Source organism: Lontra canadensis, unplaced genomic scaffold (assembly GCF_010015895.1).
Source record: "Lontra canadensis isolate GAN:19392208 unplaced genomic scaffold, GSC_riverotter_1.0 scaffold27, whole genome shotgun sequence".
NCBI lineage: Eukaryota > Metazoa > Chordata > Mammalia > Carnivora > Mustelidae > Lontra > Lontra canadensis.
In genome coordinates, this window is record NW_022631021.1 from 18563317 (window position 1) to 18582401 (window position 19085).

Below are 19085 nucleotides of genomic sequence, written 5' to 3' on the forward strand. Positions count from 1 at the left end.
GTGGCAATTTAATATAACCTATCAGCAGTTTAAAATCTCACCATATGCAAGACTGTATAAAAGCACGTGTGTCAAGAGTTTCTACCTCATGGTTACTAGTCCCCCCCAGAAGTGCTTAGAAGTTACCACATAAAACAGTGGTTTTGATATTTGTAGTGTCACTAGATGTGTCTCACCTGGGAGTCTGCCTTAAATCCCATTCTGAGCCCCATCAAATGTCATTATATCCATATCAGAATTTTTTACTCAAGTTGATTCAGTATTTGAAGCACAGCTCTTCTTTTGGTCTCCTCATTTAGGTCTTCCCTGTTTAAGTGCAGGTGTTTAAAACTAAGCATCATGGCAGCTGGCTGCTCTTTGGGTGCTCTGAGTTTGGGTCTCTTGCTAGGTACGGAAATAAATGCCATCAACTGGACGGTTGAGCGTGCGCTCAAACATACTGGTCATTTGTATTTTGCCATGTGAGAAAACGGTCTTCTGGACGGAAGACTTGGCTGCTAGCTTTAAAACTGCTTCTAATGTAGAGGAGGACTGTTGGGGTGGACCCAGTTTATCTGCATCTCTGACCAGCCAGACCTGTGATTATGCTGCAGTCAGAATGTTGGTGGGGGAAAGCTTGGGAAACCTCTGGGAGGTTGTTGAAACATCAGTAGACCCTCTCCTTCATCTGGCCAGTCCCTTTCTTCCAGGAAGCCTTCTGATCCCCTAGACTGGATCAGTTCTTCTACATACGCACAGTTCTGCTTGGTCGTCCTGAGCACTTACCCAGATCGTTTCGTTCTTTTGTGTTACTGGCTGTGGATCTAGCAGCAGTGGAAGCTTGAGAACAGGAGCTACACCTGCCTGACTCACCATATTGGCAGCACCTACCCAATACTGGGCCTTGTTGAGTGGGTGAAAGGACAGGGGTGGGGGCCAGACAGCAAGCCCGTGGGTTCGGGTGCTGATCTGTCATGAACTCTAACTGTATCCTTAACCCCCAAAGTGACTGTGGATTTGTTTTGGAGTTAGTGTAAAGAGAAAACTGGGTCTCTGAGAAGTGACAGGTAGTTCTAACAGGAGTCAAGACTACTGCTTGGGCCACTGGAAAAACACCAACAGTGGAGTAAAGGAGCTGGCCCTGAACCCCCAATTTTGAATTTTGGTAGGATGGCTGGAGACAAAAGAATTTCTCAAAGTAGAACCTCCCTAAACACAAGGAACTGCCTCTAACTGCTTCTGAGCTGTATAGAACTAGATTGCTTTCCTAATTAAGCACCATTTTTACCTCCAGGGAGCAGAGATCTAAACACTCCTGTTTTATAAAATGTCTAGCCTTTCCTCAAGTTCTAAGCTCCTTAAAACCCTTACCTTTATGGTAGAGTACCCCCAAAATATTTTTTTTTTTACAAAGGAAATTTATCTTAAACTGGTGGTAAATCCCATTTTTAAAGGCAACATAAATCCTAAGGGAAAAAAATGAATATTTTGGTATTAACTGTTACTCTTGTTATCTTGAACTCTGATGCCACAAAAAGTATTTTACAGTCTACTATATATCCAGCATTGTCCGGTGTACTTACCTCATCTCAATTAAGATTCTTTACTTTATTGGCCTAATTTTGGATGAACATAAAGCACCTCATGCTTGTGTAAACCCGCACTGAATAACTAGTGGATTATTGTGTTCAGGTCATTCCTAGCAACACTGTATATACATAGCCTACATAATAGTCTTTTGAGTGGGCCTTCGTCTTTGATTCAACTGTTCTAAGATTTTAGTGGCTTTTTAATCATAGTGAGATAAAACTTAGCCTTTTTAGCAACGAAATCTAAATTTTAATTTTTATTTGTAGAAAAAGTGCACATTTAAAAATGTGTGTCTCGCGGGCACCTGGGTGGCTCAGTGGGTTAAGCCACTGCCTTCAGCTCAGGTCATGATCTCAGGATCCTGGGATCGAGTACCGCATCGGGCTCTCTGCTCAGCAGGGAGCCTGCTTCCCTCTCTCTCTCTCTCTGCCTGCCTCTCCATCTACTTGCGATCTCTGTCAAATAAATAAAATCTTTAAAAAAAAAAATGTGTGTCTCGCATAGTGGCTAGTTATTTTTATTGTCTCTTCCCCCCATTTAAAAAGATAACTGATGGGTACCTCATACCAGCGTCCCTAAGTTACATTTAGAGAGTTAATGATCTTTGTACCAAGAATAGAGCACAGTGGCTATTTTTGCTACTTCCAAATACTATGTTGATTACACAAATTTGAATTAGTCACTCTGCAGCCCGTTTATGATGCCTTTGGGATTGTGTATGTGTGCAGCATGCATAGATGTTGCCATAACTCTAAATACACAGCCCACATGCTGTTTCAAACATGTTTGGAAGCCGGTATGTTTAGTCCTTGGAATGTGTTGTGTTCAGAAGGGCCTCTGTGCTCTCTTGTTATTTTCTCCTTGATTTTGCCTTTTCTCTCATCCGTTGGATGCAAAAAGGAAGTTTAAGATGGGGACAAAATCCAGATATAATAAAAACCACTGTGGCTTTAGGTGTTCTACATATGGACAGCATTGACTTAATGTGTCATTTTATTACCACTTAACAGCTAGCTCACTGAACCAAACTCCATTTTGGCTCTAGCTTGGCTGTTAGGAAAGATCGAGTTAATTATTTTGATGCTTGTGTGATCTAGAATTAGAAATAAACATAAATGTATTGAGGTGGGTAGGGGCAGGGTTTAAAAAGGTTAAAAAAAAAAAAAAAGCTGAAAGAACCATCCTGAGCACTGAGGCAGAAAATCAAAGCGACTTGGGGGAGGGGAGATTACTTCCAAGAACCTTAAACTTGAGTTTGAAAAGTGTTTAGGGAGTTCTTAAGGCTTCTAACTGAACTTCCATTTTATCCAAAAGTGAGTGCGTTTGTTTTTGTTTTTGTTTTTTCTCACTTGGGTAAATATTCTGATGTGTTTCTGTTTCATTTGCTTAATGAGATCATGGATGATTATTTTTTAATTAAGGAGAGTTGGGTTTGTAAGCATTTTAAATGTCATCCGTTTGGCTGATATTTAAAACTCGGGCTGAGGTTGAGCTTTTTGTTCTTCTGCCCTTCCGTGCTTTAAACTCGTGGTCTCACAGTGATTTTGAAAACTAAGGATTTCAATTATTTCAAAACTTGGAAACCAACAAGAGTTATTGCACTTTAGCCTATTTATATAAGTGGGTGCAAAAATTCTTGCTTCTTTTGTTAACAGATAAATGATGGGAACCCAGTAAGCTAGGAAGTATCTCTTCATCTGTCTTACAGGAAATGCTTTCTGGTTAAGAAAGGAACCCAGATAACTGATGATAGCCTGCAGATGCACTGGAGCCAATGATCAAAGGAGGAAGTTTGGAATAGGAAGATTCCTCCTCAGAGTCAGCAAGGCATTGTAGAGCCAGAAGCTCTGTCCTGGGCCGAAGCTGGGCTGAGACATCTGCTTAAATCTCAGACTGTAACTGCAATATCTCAGCTTCTATGATGTCAGGCCCACTTCATAAAATTGAGGCATAATCAATTTGTGAGATTTTCAGCCAGCATTATATTCTGTCCCTGCCTCATATAGCTTATAATGATTCTTTCTTAAAGATTTTATTTATTTGAGAAGAAGAGACTGTGACCGAGATAGAGCACAAGCCAGGAGGAGAGGGAGAAGCAGGCTCCTCGCGAAGCAGATAGCCAGACATGGGGCTTGATCCCAAGACTTGGGATCATGACCCGAACCGAGCTGAAGGCAGATACCTAACCAACTGAGCCACTCAGGAGCCCTGTAATGATTTTTCTAAAAATTTCTTACCACTCACCAAAATTGGCATTCTCTAGAGTCCTAGCAGCAAAGTGTGCTGTGCTTTGAGGGCAGGCAGGCTTGGTTCACATCCCTGCCCTGACCCTGTGGCCTTGGGCAGCTTACTCAGCCTCTCTGAGCATCTTTGCATATCTGTAAAATAGGTGATCCTCCTTCGAATGATGGATTTGGAGATTAGGATCCACATATGAAAATTCACAGCATGCCCTTTCTTATGCTCATTTAAAAGTAAACTTGTTTCTTACACTTAGGATATTTTTATATATTCATCCTGAGACTTAGTGAAGTTTCTTGTTCCATCAGCTCTTAGCTTCTCCATCCAGATCTAGGACTCCCAAATAGCTATCTGAAAACCTGTACTTAAATTTGGGAGCACTTCTGGATTCTGCAGCTCACGGTTTTTAGACCTTTTATATTGAGTGATTATACAAGTTCAGATTTCACATTTCTGGTTCATGTAGCTAAAGCAAATAGTCTTACCTATTTCTTGAACTAAAAAATTCTAATAGGAAAGCAAGAATGGGAACTTAAATTCTTCAGTAAGACAGCTGTCTTAGTTCAGGCTACTATAACATTTACCATAGAGTAGGTGGCTTAAACAGACGCATATTTCTCATGGTTCTGGAGGTTGCGAAGTCCAAGGGGAAAGGTGGCAAGAGATTTATTTCTAGGTGAGGGCCTTCTTCCTAGCTTACAAGCAGCTCTGTCCTCACTTGGTAGCAAGAGATCATCTTTCTTATTTCTTCCATTAAGGACACTAATCCCATCCCATTGGGGAATAAGGGCTTCAACATATGAATTAGGGGGAGTTGGGCACATTCAGTCCATAGCAACAACTAATAAAAGGTAGTTTTATTGAAAAGTTTATTGAAAGTTTAGTTTTTGTTGTTTAAACCTGCCAGGCTATTTTCTTTGGTTTCCTGACATTTTCCCCCTTTATAATTCCATTTCTTAGCTTAGGTGCAAAACTGTCTCTTGTTGAACATGGCTGTGTCTGCGTTAATGGGTGGCTGACTGCAGTGCCTTCCCAGACCAGGCAGGTACACACATAAGAAAGAATCGGCCACTGCAGACCAGAGCATGCCCCACCCTGTAGGAATGGGCTTCTGTTGTTGTTTTCAAGGCTGGAAATCTGGATTTACATGTGAGGTGTCAGGTAGATACTGGATATATTGTTCCTTTTTTTTTTTTTTTTCTTCTTATTTTTCTTTTATGATAAGCCAAACAAAGTACTTCTGCTGACTGGTCTGCTTCCTAGGGCAGTAGTTTATCACCTTTTCTCTCTCTCAGGATCTTGCCCAGAGGGTGTTCCAAAGTGTTTGCCTGAACGACCCAATTCCATACCTTTTCATTTACATATGGATGTTTTATTTCAGCCATAAATCGTGATTCCAAGTTTCCACTGTTTACACCAACTATCATGATTTAAAGCATGTGATTTCAGGGAAGACAAAAGCAGGCTCTATTGGTACTCCACCCAGAAAAGTCTTACTTTGGTATTAAACTCCTGATTTTTATCAGAATTCCACCAGATATTATAAATGCACTAGTGCACCTTGCATTGTAAATCATATATGGTTTCAGGGTGGGGAAGCTGTCTTAAGTTACTCTTGAAGAACCAAAACTACATTGCTGAAACTCCTAAAATAACTTGTCCATACTGGTGTGTTTATGGTTATGATTTAACTCTCCAACAGTGAAACTTAACAATGGGATTTAATAACCTGCCAGTAAATGAAGATTATCTGCCTTGATAATCTGTCCAGATACCCACTCTCATAAACTTACAGTAAGCCACTTGAGGAAATAAATTTAAAAATGCAACTTTGTTTTGTAACTGCAGTTGACAGAATTTTAGCTTTGAAATACTTGTGAAGTACGATCTATCAAAATCTTGTCTTTTCTTTCAGATGTTAAGTAGAGCAGGAAAAAGAAGTAATGGAGGAATAAGTTCTGGTTCTCAAACAGGGGCACTATTAACTGATTTTCTCCAGTTTTTCATACTGTGCAAAAGAACATTGTGTGCCGTGTAGTGTAAGCAAATGTGAAGGTCTCCAATTACTGTGGGTCCTTTTTGACCTTCACATCTCCCTGCCTCCTAAAGGTTACACTGAACACGAGTCTGGAAGAAGGTTAATCTTTCTTTTACTTTCAACAGGTGGAATACATGTTGGTGTCTTTTGATCATGAAAATAAGAAAGTCCGGTTGGTCCTATCCGGAGAGGAAGTTCTTGAAACTCTACAAGAAAAGGGGGAAAGGACAAACCCAAAGTAAGCAGATAAACCAAAGGGTTGCTTTAGTGTTTCTGAACCTGGTAGAACTACTAAAGTGGAATCGTTCCTCCGGTGTCTAGGAGGCAGGATGGCATCGTAGATGAGAGCACAGGCTCTGGTTCTCCTGCTTCATAGCTGGGTGTACTCTTGGGCAAGATGCTTAATGTCTCTGTGCCTCTCTTTCCTCATCTGTAGAGTGAAGATAATAATACCTCCTGTGTAGGGTGTTGACATTTTAAATACACTAATGTATTTAAGTACTTAGAACTGTAAACACAATACGAAGCCTGCTTACTATTACTAAATGTTGAAAGAAAAAGAAAGGGGGGTAGCGGAAACTGTGGACAGAGTGAAACTCAGTGTTACTGAGATCTCAAACCGTGGGATCAGATAGAACTTAGACTGAGTTTGTTTGGCTGGCAGGATTGTCTTTTAATATTTCTTTAAGCAGACAAAGAGGTGAAGGGGCATGTGCTTTTCAGTTCCATTTTCCTGCTCACTCGATTTTGGGAGACTGCCTTTGAGTTTGGAGGCCAGCAGTGAGCTGAAAAAGCCCCTGTGGCCTCCTCTCTTTTCTCACAAAGTGGGCAAGCTTGTCTTGGACAGCGAGAACCCTGTGTGTGGTTTTCAGTTACTTACAAATATTTCGGCCCCTGTACTTCCAACCCTTGCCTAGTGGAGGAGCTCTGGAGAATGACCAGCCTTTGGGAACTGTAAAGGAGTTCTTAGCTTCATTTATATGGAGTGGTGTCTCCATTTTTGGAAGCGACTTTTTAAAAACTTCTAAAAATTGAGTAGACAGCAGCAAAATATGAGGGAATGGAATTTTTCCTCCTCTGTAGTCATCCTACCCTGTGGAGACCCGAGTATGGCAGTTACATGATTGAAGGCACACCCGGACAGCCGTACGGAGGAACGATGTCCGAGTTCAACACCGTCGAAGACAACATGAGGAAGCGCCGGAAGGAAGCGACTTCTTTATTAGGAGAAAACCAGGCTCTCTGCACAATCACTTCATTTCCCAGGTTAGTTCCTGTATGAACATGCCCCAGCAGATCGTTCAGAGCTTTAGGTTCTAAAAGAGCCAATCATGACCCAAGCATTTGACCATCCAGTTCTCATACTTCACAGACAGTTCATACTTTATGTGCTGCATTTGATGGAATCTAATAGAGCCGCAGGCAGACCTTGTGCACCAGCGTCAGCGGGTGGGTGGTGGGCCAGAGCACTGCTCCGTGAGAGCATTCGTTTGGCCTCTGTGGACAGGACCATAAGGACCGCTAGGGTCGTGGCGGCACCCATCCCGGGCCGGGGTGGAGAGAGCGGCGCGTCTGCCAAGCAGTTCTGACCCTGTGAGGAGGAGCAGCAGAATCTGATGGCGATCAGGTGCTCTCCCCACTTGACTCTCACAGTGGCTTCCGCTGGCCAGTGCTGGTATCAGTGGCCGTTGGGAGGGTCGCCTGCTGGAGGGCTGGCATCAGTGTGCCCAGTCCGCTGTTGACACATCCTAACTGTGAAGGGGGGTGGGGGTGTGTGTATCATTAGGCCATGTTTGTGTCTTGTGTTGAAAAGGAAATTTAGGGGGCGCCTGGGTGGCTCAGAGGGTTAAGCCTCTGCCTTCAGCTCAGGTCATGATCTCAGGGTCCTGGGATCGAGCCCCGCATCGGGCTCTCTGCTCAGCAGGGAGCCTGCTTCCTCCTCTCTCTCTCTCTGCCTCTCTGCCTACTTGTGATCTCTGTCTGTCAAATAAATAAAATCTTAAAAAAAAAAAAAAAAAAAGAAATTTAGAGGTTGTCATCAAATCTAGTTATGGGTAAAAGTTCCTAAAACTAAGAAGATGTAAATAGTGAAGCTATGCTCTTAGCTTAGAATGAGGTACATAAATACCACACAGGCATAATAGGAGTTTGGCATCGGGATGCCATTCTACCGAACTGTAAATCTGACTTATCTGTGCTGGCTAACTGTCAGATTGTGGCAAAGTGTGCTTACCTCCTCAGGGCTCAAAAGAGCTTTGGGATTGGTATCCACAGACTAAAACACTTAGAACTATTTTTATACCCTCCCTCTTTTTTTCTGATAAATATCTGTAATGAACACAGGCATTCAGGGTCCTACTGCTGGTCTCGGAAAGACACTTGGGATTTTCTCTTTAAAAATTCTCAGTGTAACCTCTCAGTGGTCGAAACCCTCCTTAAGCAACTCGGACATTTAGAGATACATCTCGTTTTCTGTGATTGCTTCGTTCTGTCATGCAGGCCGCTCCCCTCTGCCTGCCAGAAGAAGAGCCCCACCTGGTTGAGGGTGGGCAGGTTTGCTGGGAAAGGAGTTGGCCTAGTCCTTTGCCCTAGTGTTTTAAGGAAGAGGGTTAAAAAAAAAAAAGATCCCTACTCTGCTTTTCACTCAGATACTTGAGTGCCTGCTCCATGCCAGACTCATGGGGCGTGGGGATGCAGTCATGAACACAGGCAGAGTCTTTGCCTCTGCAGAGACGGAGTGAGAAGGTAGCCACAGCTCCAGGGAATATAAAGTTGAGGAAGTGCTTTGAGAACAAGATGCCGAGCAGAGAGGGGGACGAGGTTGTGAGGTGGGGAAGATGATTGGAGTGATGTCCAGTGTCCTGGGAGAAGTTTAGTGGGAGTGGGGAGGGGAGGGACAGCCTAGGGAGAGTAAGCAGAGTGGGCAGACGTCCCAGGCTGAACAGAAGGCAGCTGGCCAGTGAGGCGAGGACGCCAAGAGGAAAGGGGAGGCTGGGCAGGTAGTTAGCGGGCCAGATCCTATTAACTGAGAATTTGGCTTGCTATCCTAAAAGCAGTAGGAGTTATTATAAAGGGAGAGCTGAGACAGAAGAATGTTTTTTTCGGAAAATCTAGGTTTTTTTTTGTTTTAAGAGTACGTTCATATATTTTTTGATGGCAGGGTATTTTTTGACTTATCAACAAAAGAAGAATGTTATTGGAGAAGCCTCACCTATCAGTAATAAATGATAAAGTTCTGTTTTGGTGTCAAGAGAGAAAGGAGTACTTGGTTTCTTAAGTGTAAACAGTATGATTTTTCTCTTGTAAAGAGGCTAAACTCTATTGTGGAGCTATAATCCAAAACAATGGCCAAGTGAATATTAAATTAATGATACTTAAGTAGAAATTTTAGTTCCTTAGTTCCTTTAGGCTCAGTTCAAGTGCTCACTGGGCACGTGTATTGGACCTGCTGGTAACGGCCCAAGCAGACATGAAGCCCTCCCGGGGCTGCAGAAGGCTTTGTTGGATGGTGCCGGCCTGCGAGAACAGCAGTGCTGGAGGATCTGAGGATCGGAGTGCTGCCTGCCTTTGTCCTGCCCAACACACATTTTCATTCTCCCTCTATTCAGCCTCGTTCTGCTCGCCTTGGAACCCCCAAGAGTGAAGTCTGCAGCTCTTCCAGAACTTTCCTGAGGTTTGCAGGCTCCTAGTAAATAGTGCCCACAGCTGCAAGAGTTCTCAGGAACCCTCATTATAGCTGGAAGCAGGTTTCCAGATAAGATCAGCAGATTCCATTGTTGTTCACAAGGCGGATATGGGCAGCCAACAGGTGCTTTATTTTATAAAATGTAGGGGCTGAGCATAAGGCATGGGTAGTCTTGGCTCTTAAGCCCAAAGTTTCCTACCACCGATCTAAAGCCCTGACAAGAAAGAGCCTCCCTTGTTTTGCATTCACAAACTTTGTCGGTCTTTGTCCTCTCTCACAGCACATTTAACAATGACCTTAAAATTCTGAACTTGAAGAGCTGGATGTGGAATTTGAGCTTTACGTTTAGGGATAAAGACAGAGCTTCCTTTTTCTGTGTTGGAATTAAAGCTCTTGGTTAGGTCAAGTAAGAGACCTAGGTTGGGTTTCAGACATCAGGGAGATCTTGGGGCACATGGGGACACCTGTAGAGACACTGCCTAATCCTGAGGGACTTGTGAGGTGATCTGTAGAGGCAAAAAGCAGGAGAGCCCTTTGATATTTGAACAAAGCTTATCAACAGGTTGGGGGCTGTGGGGGTATGCAGGGCCAAAAGACAGGTCAAAAAACAATCAGATGAAAGCTGGTAAAGGAAAACCATCGGACGGCTAGGGGGAACCCATAGCCTGTGACAATTGACATGACCTAGCCGAGGGACTTCTGTGCGGTTGGCTCTTGCTTTTAAATGGAGAGATGGCTAGGATGTGAAGAAGCACTCTAGAGATCCTAAGCGGATGGAGGTCTCTGATAAAGTCTCTAATAGGCTACAATCATCAAAGAAGATGTCAGTGAGGAAGACCGAGTACCAGTGGGTGTTTGTAAAGCACCGTACTTACACAGCATTCGTGGACTAGAGCCCCTAGAGGGGGGAAGCGAGACAGGTGTGGGTGGTTCTTAACAGGTGCAGTGATGGCGGGACATTATTAACTTGTGAAAACAAAATCCTATCTACTTAGTTCTTCAATTTGTTGTAGATTAGGCTGTCCTGGGTTCACGCTGCCAGAGTTCAAGCCCAATCCGGTTGAAGGAGGAGCTTCCAAGTCCCTCTTCTTTCCTGATGAAGCCATAAACAAGCACCCCCGCTTTAGGTGAGTATGGCTCTGCCTTTAAAAAGACACGGAACGGATGTCCCTCACTCTTAATCCTGCCGGCTGACAGTAAGGTGCTCCTTTCTAGAATCCTTGTGGTGCACAGACTGAATTCAGGCTCCTTTTGTAACGAACCAGGGAAGCCAGCAGGATATGCACATATGGCTGCTTGATCTGCTTCCTAGAGCGCGGCTGACTTGCCCATCTTATAAGTTACCTTAAAGTCATTGACTTAGACACTGTGGTCTTCAGCATACAGATATTTTTCTGTCCTAGTTCTATAAACACCATTTGGGGAAGTTTTATCTTAATTATTCCCTTTTCTCCCCCTTTCTAAGTGATCTCATTCCAGTCAATATACTTTCATAATAGGGCAAAATATGTACATCTCTTTACCTTCTGTGTTCTATTAACTCCAAGCTCTACTAGCTTGTAGTTTCATTCCTGGGTTTAAAGTGGCTTCAGGGCGCACACCAGTCTGATCTTGCTTTGTACCTTGAGTCTCCTGTATCCTCCCCAACCTAGGCTCCTGACCTGCAGGTGGGGACCGTGGGTCTTGTCAGTGTGGATTCTATTGACAGGTCTGCACGCCTGTCACATGCAGATTCTTTTGGGGGAACAGATTATAGGCGGAGTTCCCAACTTCAAATGTTAGAGTGTGCCCAAAGGGAAGATAGATTCAGTTGCAAGAAAAGATAAGGTTATGCTGGATGCTACAAGGTAGATTCAGAGACCCTCCTCGGAGAAGGGAGAGGGTGCTTCTGATTGAGGAGATCCCCGCAGGCGTGGGAGAGGCTGGTCTGCAAGCTGAGTCTGCATCACTGCTGTCCGCTGCAATTGGGTCAGCCTCAGATGTTATAAATTTTCTAACAGTCACATGAGAAAAGTAAAAAGAAGATGGACTTAATTTTATTGTGTTGTTTAATCCAGTTTATCCAAAATTATTTCAACATGGAATCAGTATTTTGAAATTATTGATAAGACATTTTGCTTTGTTTTTGTATTTTATAGTAAGTCTTCAAAATCTGCTGTGTATATTATCCTCACAGCATATTTTAATTAGGACTTGCCCCATTTCAAGTACACAGCGGCCACAATGTGCCTGGTAGCATCTGGTTTAGACGCTGTGGGTCTAGAGAATAGTTATTAATACTGCCAATTGGGAGGGACAGTAACAAGGTATTGGGGCTCCAGAGGTTCCTAGGGAAAGTGAGTTATTAAAGCTTGAAGTCTTCAGAGTGAACACGGGGAGGGTTAGAAATACATGGTGAGCCCAGACCACTGGCAGACCCCAGACACTTGAATTTGATTTGAGAAGTTACAGGACTGGGGTGTCCAGGGTGGAACAGGGAAGAGAATAGCATTCCTGATCAAGAGGCAGAGGAAGTGGTGTTAATGCAAAGCCTTCTCACAGAAAATTCCCTTAGAATAGCTTGTTTCACAGGGATATCCTGTAGGATTGCCTCAGACACTTCATTTGAGGGAGGATTTCTTTCTTTTTACTTGCCTATGAGTGAATTCTTTTACCTGTTGGTTCTTAGGTGGCTGATTTATGACATTTGGTTGTCTGTTTCAGTACCCTAACAAGAAATATCCGACACAGAAGAGGAGAAAAGGTTGTCATCAACGTACCAAGTAAGTTCACAGAGGGGTGGTGGGGTGGGAGGGGCAGCTGGGGAATTGCTGTTTAATCCTTGAATCTCACCCTTGTTCTGTGTTTCATTTGTTTAATTTAATCCTACAGTATTTAAGGACAAGAATACACCGTCTCCATTTATAGAAACATTTCCTGAGGATGAGGAGGCAGCCAAGGCTTCTAAGCCTGATCATATTTACATGGATGCCATGGGATTTGGAATGGGCAATTGCTGTCTTCAGGTATTGTTTCAAATACACAGAGAGGCAGAGTACCCTCATCCATTTCTACTTACTAACTTGTTTGCTTTATAGATACGCATGTTTTCGGTTATACTGTGATAACAGTTGAAATGAAAGCTAAGTGTGCCTTTCTGAAAACCAGTGATGTTTACTGAATTCATTGGTAGCTACCTCCTGATGGAGAAATCATGGCATCTCCAGTTTGCTACAGAGATAAATGGTTGTTACTTACAGTGTGAACTATTCCATGATCTCTGCCTCTGTTCTTTCTAGTGATGGTTGGGCCTGGAGCTTGTAACATCATTCAGCTCTGTTTCTGAAAGGGAACTCTGGATGCACTCCAGTGCCCTTGTGATCCAAGGGAAGGATTGTTTGGACCGTAATTGTTCATATCCAGGCAAGGCCATCTAGTGGTAGAAAAAGAACAACTGAGTAGCCTGTTTGCCTTGCTCCTGGCTAAGTCACATAGCAGGTGGCACAGCCTTTCTCTGTTTCCTCGGTTAAAGCTTCCTACAGATCTAGTCTGATGGCTGGTGCCCCTGGCAGGGACCGTGCCCAAGCTCACTGAGGACCTGCATGGGCGGGCACAGGACCCACCCAGCAGCAGTGGGTTCAGGCTGCACCTGTCCCTCATGCGGGATTTGGATAGCTCCCCTCACTTCTTTCCGTCTTGGTTTTCTCCTCGGTTCACCGGAGGGCTTATATTAAGTTCCCTCCTAGGTTTGACTCTAAGTAATACTTATTTCACTGTTTTTTTATCAATGGAAATCCTTGTTTTAACCTTCCTTTGCTTAAAATCATAAGAACAGGAGTAGGACTTGCACAAAGTATAAAGTGAAAATTGACAATTTCAAATAAAAAGGCCACTTATTATTGCCCAAGGAGAGTGTATCCAGTTAGGATTACTTCAGAAGATTAGAAGTGGTATCCTTAGAGGCCTGGAGTGGTGTGAAGACTGGCCCTGATGTGAGTTCTTGGGCTTCCGGTCTGCCTACTGTCCACCCAGAGGCCCAAAAACTTTGCATTCCCATCATCTCAGACAGCTGCAGTGTAGACATGTGTCTTCTTGCACATAAAGCTCTGATGTGCTTATTTTTATGACTCTCTAAAATGAAAATTGAATGCCAGAGTCCAATTTCTCCATGCTGAATGTGTTTACATAACCATAATTTTTTTTTCCTAATTTCCCTGACTTAAATAGGTAGTATAAAGTGTGTGGTCTTCCAAACAAACATAGGCCAGTAAGTTTCCTTACAGAGGGTCACATTTCATAAAAAAAAGACCTTTTGACTTCTTTTACCCATGTATCTGCTCTTCTATCTTAATTATAAATGTTTTTAAAGAGAACCATTAAGCTCTAGAACTTATAGAGCATGGCTTTAAAATTGTATCCGTGCATTTGGGGTACTGATTGCCTTTTCTGGTTTAATATTAAACCAGCATGCCCTGCGGGGGACAGCACAGTCGCTTCTCTCCAAAGGGATGGTCTTTCCCTTGAAACACCATTCAAATAAATGTGTTCTAACCTTTTTACTTGTAGATAGAATTTTCCATCCAAGTTTACACTTTGTCATGGGTTTAGGATGAAGTTTTCTTCTTGATTGCATATCCAAGACCCTACTTTGAATACTCAACTTAAAAAATTATTAGCGTGAATCACATAAAGTGTTTGGGAAATGAGATGAATCCCACACATCGCCTCAGAAAACACCCCGCTTTGTGACTTCAAGTGGAAAACTAGAAACTGCTTGTTAAAGCAGAAAATGTTTGAATTTTTTAAGGTTAATGGAAGACTTAACTGTACAAAATAAAAGTCACATAACCACACTCAGATGCTTGACTCTTGGGGAGTTTTTCAAGAATCATTTAAGTTCATGCACGTTGTAATAGGTTTTTCCAGGAACCTCTAAGAAAACCGGGTGGCTCCAAGAATGGGTTCTAGGTAAATTTTAGACATTTAGGTTTCTAACATCTATTTTTCATACTTCCTCTTTTTTCCCCCTCCGTTTCCTAGTGACACTGCTTCTCCTTTTATGGGATACTTTAAAAGGACACCAGAAGCCAAAACTGTTCATACTTTAAGGACTAAAGACTCTTTTACTCCCCACACCCCAAGCCATTAATCACAGTCATGTTCTGTTTGATTTGGAGATAGATACATTAGCTCTTGAGTTCTGAGGCCATTTACTGAGTATATCTAGAATAACTAAGTCACTTCACTGTTGTAACTTAACTATGGAATTCCAGGTGCAAATTTTCTGAAGCATACTTTTTTCCAGGATTTGCCTGTGAATTGTCTGGTATATACTAGGTCATCGAAGAGAAGCCAGTCTGTCCCAGCAGAGAAGTTTGTAAATACTTGGCTTACTGTCTCCCATTTCCTCACTTGCCATTTTATCCTTAGCCTTGCACAAGCTGATTTCTGAGTTCCCACCTCTTAGCAGAAACTTTCCTTGTTTTGGTGAAGAGTGACCTAATTGCCGACACTTAATTATTTTAACCTTTGGTACTCTTACTCCTTGACGTCTAGGACACAGCTCTTCTCTATGTTGTATTACTTTGTAATGGCTGGTTAATTGCCAGTACACGCTAATTAAAATACAGCATTGAATCATTAACAGAAATTATAGCAAGTTATCTAAACAGTTTTCTGTATTTAGTTACCACACTGACATGAATATAATTCTCCAGGTAGACGGCAAGTCTCCTAACACAAGTTCTTTGTTAAAAAAGCAAAATTGAGACCTGGCTAAAACTATGGGAAATAACAGGTTGGGCTTATAATAATAAACATATTCACTTTGCTGCTCCTTCAAGGATTAAGCCCTTAAATTATTTCCTGCACCAACACTAAATTCAAAATACCATTATTAAATTACCACAGAGGACAGGAAAACTGTGTACCCCATTTGTAGTTAATACAGATATGCTAACACAAGCAGGATTTGTGTTATTTGTCCCTTCTACTGCTCCCCACCCCAAGGCAGGCAGGACTTTTTTGGTTTCTTTTGGGTAATTGTTTCTAGAACATTTTGTAATAATGAACAGTTGGATTTTTTTTTTTCTCTCTGCTTAAGTCTGAAATGTTCTACTTATCCCTCTTCTGCAGGCTTCCTGGGTGATCTTGCCCATCGTCAGAATGTTATCTGAGCCTACTCCCTAAATACTTCTCCAGCTCAGATGGGCATCAGTCCTAGAGACCTAGCCACTTAAATAAAGGGCTGCTTTATGTGCTGCTTTCCTTCATATGCCCCTCGTGTCTTGGTGCCTCTGCTCACTGGCTGTTCCAGGAACACCCAAGCCAAAACCCAAGTCATACCTTCATTCTCTGTACCCTACCTCCTGACCCCCAGCGGCTGCTGCTTGGACTCTGGTGTGCCTCCTGCAGCCCTCCTGGGGTCACTTCCTTGTCAGCTGCAGTATTTTAACTGCTCTCCCTTCCTCCAGTCTCACTCTGTCCCAGGCTAGTCCTTGTACTTGCCACCAGTGAGCTTGGGAATCCATCATGAGCATCTCTATTCTTTTGTATCAAAATTTCTCTAGCCCTTGAGCTCACTTAAGTGCCTGGGATGCTGGCGAAGGAAACAAGCCAGCAGAAGAGGGGATTCCTTTCAAAACTTGACATTTACCTAGTGTCTTCCTTTCCATTCCTGCCATTTTAATCTTACTTAACTTAGGAAATGGTTATTTGTATTAGTTGGGAACGTGATCAAATACCCTTGTTGGGCAAAGTTCATCCAAGGCAAGATGTAAACAAAACTGCTGTGTTAATAAGTGTTGTTAGCCGTGGAGTGACCACTGCACACCATGCCCACTGTCTTCCCCGGCCATCCCCCTTCTCAGACTCGACTCCTCAGGGAAGATGTTGATTCGTCGTTGTTAATAACTTGTAATTCTTAAACAGGTAACGTTCCAAGCCTGCAGCATATCGGAGGCCAGATACCTTTATGATCAGTTGGCCACTATCTGTCCAATTGTTGTAAGTAGAAACGACATCTTATTTAAAGACTTCCTTGTAGAGAGAGTGCTTGTGCAACATTCACTTACTCTGCCATTTAAGTCCAGTTCAGACTTTATTCAGAAATGGACATAAATAGTATGCATTTAGAGCTAATGGACTAAGACTCCCAGCTGTAGAAGTTTACTATTGCTGGCAAGACACCTGTGTGTTAGTGTCAAGTTTGAGTGTAGCCGTTTCCCCTCTCCCATCCTTCACATTCAGTGTGACAGAGGGGGTGATTTAAATTAATCCCATCCAAGGATTTGAGTCCCTTCTGGTGTCTTTCACTATGAAAATGCAGGCACAAAGGGGTAGAACTCCATAGGGCTCACCTCAACGGATTCCTCTAGACCGGGGATAACTGCATGGTGCTTTTCTCAGCATGTAAGTGACACTTCGAACCTGCAGGTGCTGACTCTTGTTTGTTTTTAGATGGCTTTGAGTGCGGCATCTCCTTTTTACCGAGGCTATGTGTCAGACATCGATTGTCGCTGGGGAGTGATTTCTGCATCTGTGGATGATAGAACTCGGGAGGAGAGAGGACTGGAGGTGGGAGTGATTTTCCTTAATAGTCTTTTTTAAAAGTCAAGCAGGTAAAATGGGGTTATTGTAACTACTTACAATGTTGAAGTCTCCCTTAAATTGTTATCTTGAATGGGCTAGTCACATGTGGAAAGAAATTCACAGGTTTGAACTTGTCTTTGATATCATAGTGTTTGTTTTGGGGTGAATATATGGGAAACATGATTTGGTTGGATAAGAAGATTTCATCACTTGCTGAAATCTGTATTTGTTTCATTTTCTTCTGAAACTTAGTGATGCTTTTTTTCCTACATTTTCAAACTAAGTGGTGATGGGCTCTTGTTACCAAAAGGCCTTTTGGCACTACATGAGTGCTTTGTGTATGAGCTTTCTGCTGTGGAATCTGTGGTCGAAGATTATTTTGCCCCATGTAAAGGGTTAGGTATGCCTAATAAGGGGAAGTTAGTGCCTCTTGTTTGCATGTTGAACTGCGATCATGCACTTCTCCAACCTGGAGTGTGCATCAAGACCACCTATGGAGATCTTTATAAATAGACACCCAGGCTCATTTTAGATCTAATAAACAAGGATCTCCAGAACCAGGACCTGGACAGGGGTTTTAAATGAGCCCTTTCAAGTGCCTCTGACGTTCCCAGCCAGGCCTGCACTGCTGCTCAGGTCTTTGTGTGAGTGCTCATGAACTGCTGAACATGGTGCCTGAGTAGAAGAAAACTGTAAAGGAGAAATGGTTTTAATAACTTTTATGCTAATAGCTTCGCTTTCAACCTGGGCATATATTTTGCTAGCTTAGTAAGAATGAAGGCAATCTGCTTTAAAAAAAAAAAGTATACTTAAATCCTATCAGAGAACACCTACTTCAGTTACTTCCAAATTTCTTAATTTTCCCTAATAATTTCTCAGGATAAACTTCTTTTCAGGATCTTAAGGTTGGATAGTTATATATAATTATTACATATAAAACATAAAAGCATTTAAATAGAACTATTTGGGGCATTAATTTATTTCCAGAGTGTTTTATATAGCATTCATTCATATTTTTTTCAATTTTAGCCACTGAAGAACAGTAACTATAGGATCAGTAAATCCCGATATGATTCGATAGACAGCTACTTATCTGAGTGCGGGGAGAAATACAATGACATCGACTTGACGATAGACAAAGAAATCTACGAGCAGCTGCTGCAGGAAGGTGAGCAGCCCCTCCTTTTCTCTGGATTGGATTGTACAACTTTAGTTCTTCAAAGCTATTGAGAACTTTTTGCTGATTTCTGGTCTGGTTTCTATTTTTATTGTGAAGTCTCGTCACTTTTCTTATGAGACTGCTTGTTACTGAAGTTCTCAAGTTCCAAATACTTGTGAGGTCTTCTTGACTTACTTGGGAAGTCTGTATCTAGGTCCACACCAGTGCCCCACCAGCAGATAAACCTGTGACACTTCCTCAGGGGCTGTAGGATAAAACCCTGGGTGACATGTGGATACTGAACAAACCAGCCATTTCCTAAGCTTTTAGATGCCCTGTCTTCAAACGTGAACGGTCCTGTCTTCTTACTGGACGTAGACACAGTGGAGCCTGAGGCTTTGACGGGAGTCTGGTGTGACCTCTCTTGACAGGCATTGATCATCTCCTGGCCCAGCATGTCGCTCATCTCTTCATTAGAGACCCACTGACTCTGTTCGAAGAGAAAATACACTTGGATGATGCCAATGAATCTGACCATTTTGAGGTATCTCCTCTGTTTTAAATGCATTTCACTTCACTAACCAAGATGGAGGCCATTTTCTGTACCTGCGAGTGGTTAGTAATGGGAGAAATCTCCGATGCCTTTCATTGTCTAGTGCAGTAAAGAATTAAGAAATTTTAGAGTGGCTTAAAGTACCCTTATTTTATGATTCTGACTAGTTGTATCTCTGATTCTGCATTTTTTCACTATTTTCTCTTGCTTGCAGAAAGGTGAAAAATTCACATATGCTGCAATTAAAAAAATAGGATCAGATATTTCTCTG

At 42.5% G+C, this 19085-nt stretch overlaps 1 protein-coding gene across 2 annotated transcripts in view; it reads left to right on the forward strand.

Annotated features, from left to right (window-relative positions):
- GCLC (glutamate-cysteine ligase catalytic subunit) overlaps nucleotides 1-19085 on the forward strand; it is a 46335-nt gene that overhangs the window by 15985 nt on the left and 11265 nt on the right. For both annotated transcript variants that reach the window (XM_032864518.1, XM_032864519.1), the window contains exons 2-10: nucleotides 5974-6086; nucleotides 6932-7114; nucleotides 10547-10660; nucleotides 12237-12295; nucleotides 12405-12538; nucleotides 16443-16517; nucleotides 16971-17087; nucleotides 18132-18270; nucleotides 18693-18805. In XM_032864518.1, coding sequence (XP_032720409.1) covers nucleotides 5974-6086; nucleotides 6932-7114; nucleotides 10547-10660; nucleotides 12237-12295; nucleotides 12405-12538; nucleotides 16443-16517; nucleotides 16971-17087; nucleotides 18132-18270; nucleotides 18693-18805 — 1047 coding nt within the window. The remainder of the gene's footprint in view (nucleotides 1-5973; nucleotides 6087-6931; nucleotides 7115-10546; nucleotides 10661-12236; nucleotides 12296-12404; nucleotides 12539-16442; nucleotides 16518-16970; nucleotides 17088-18131; nucleotides 18271-18692; nucleotides 18806-19085) is intronic.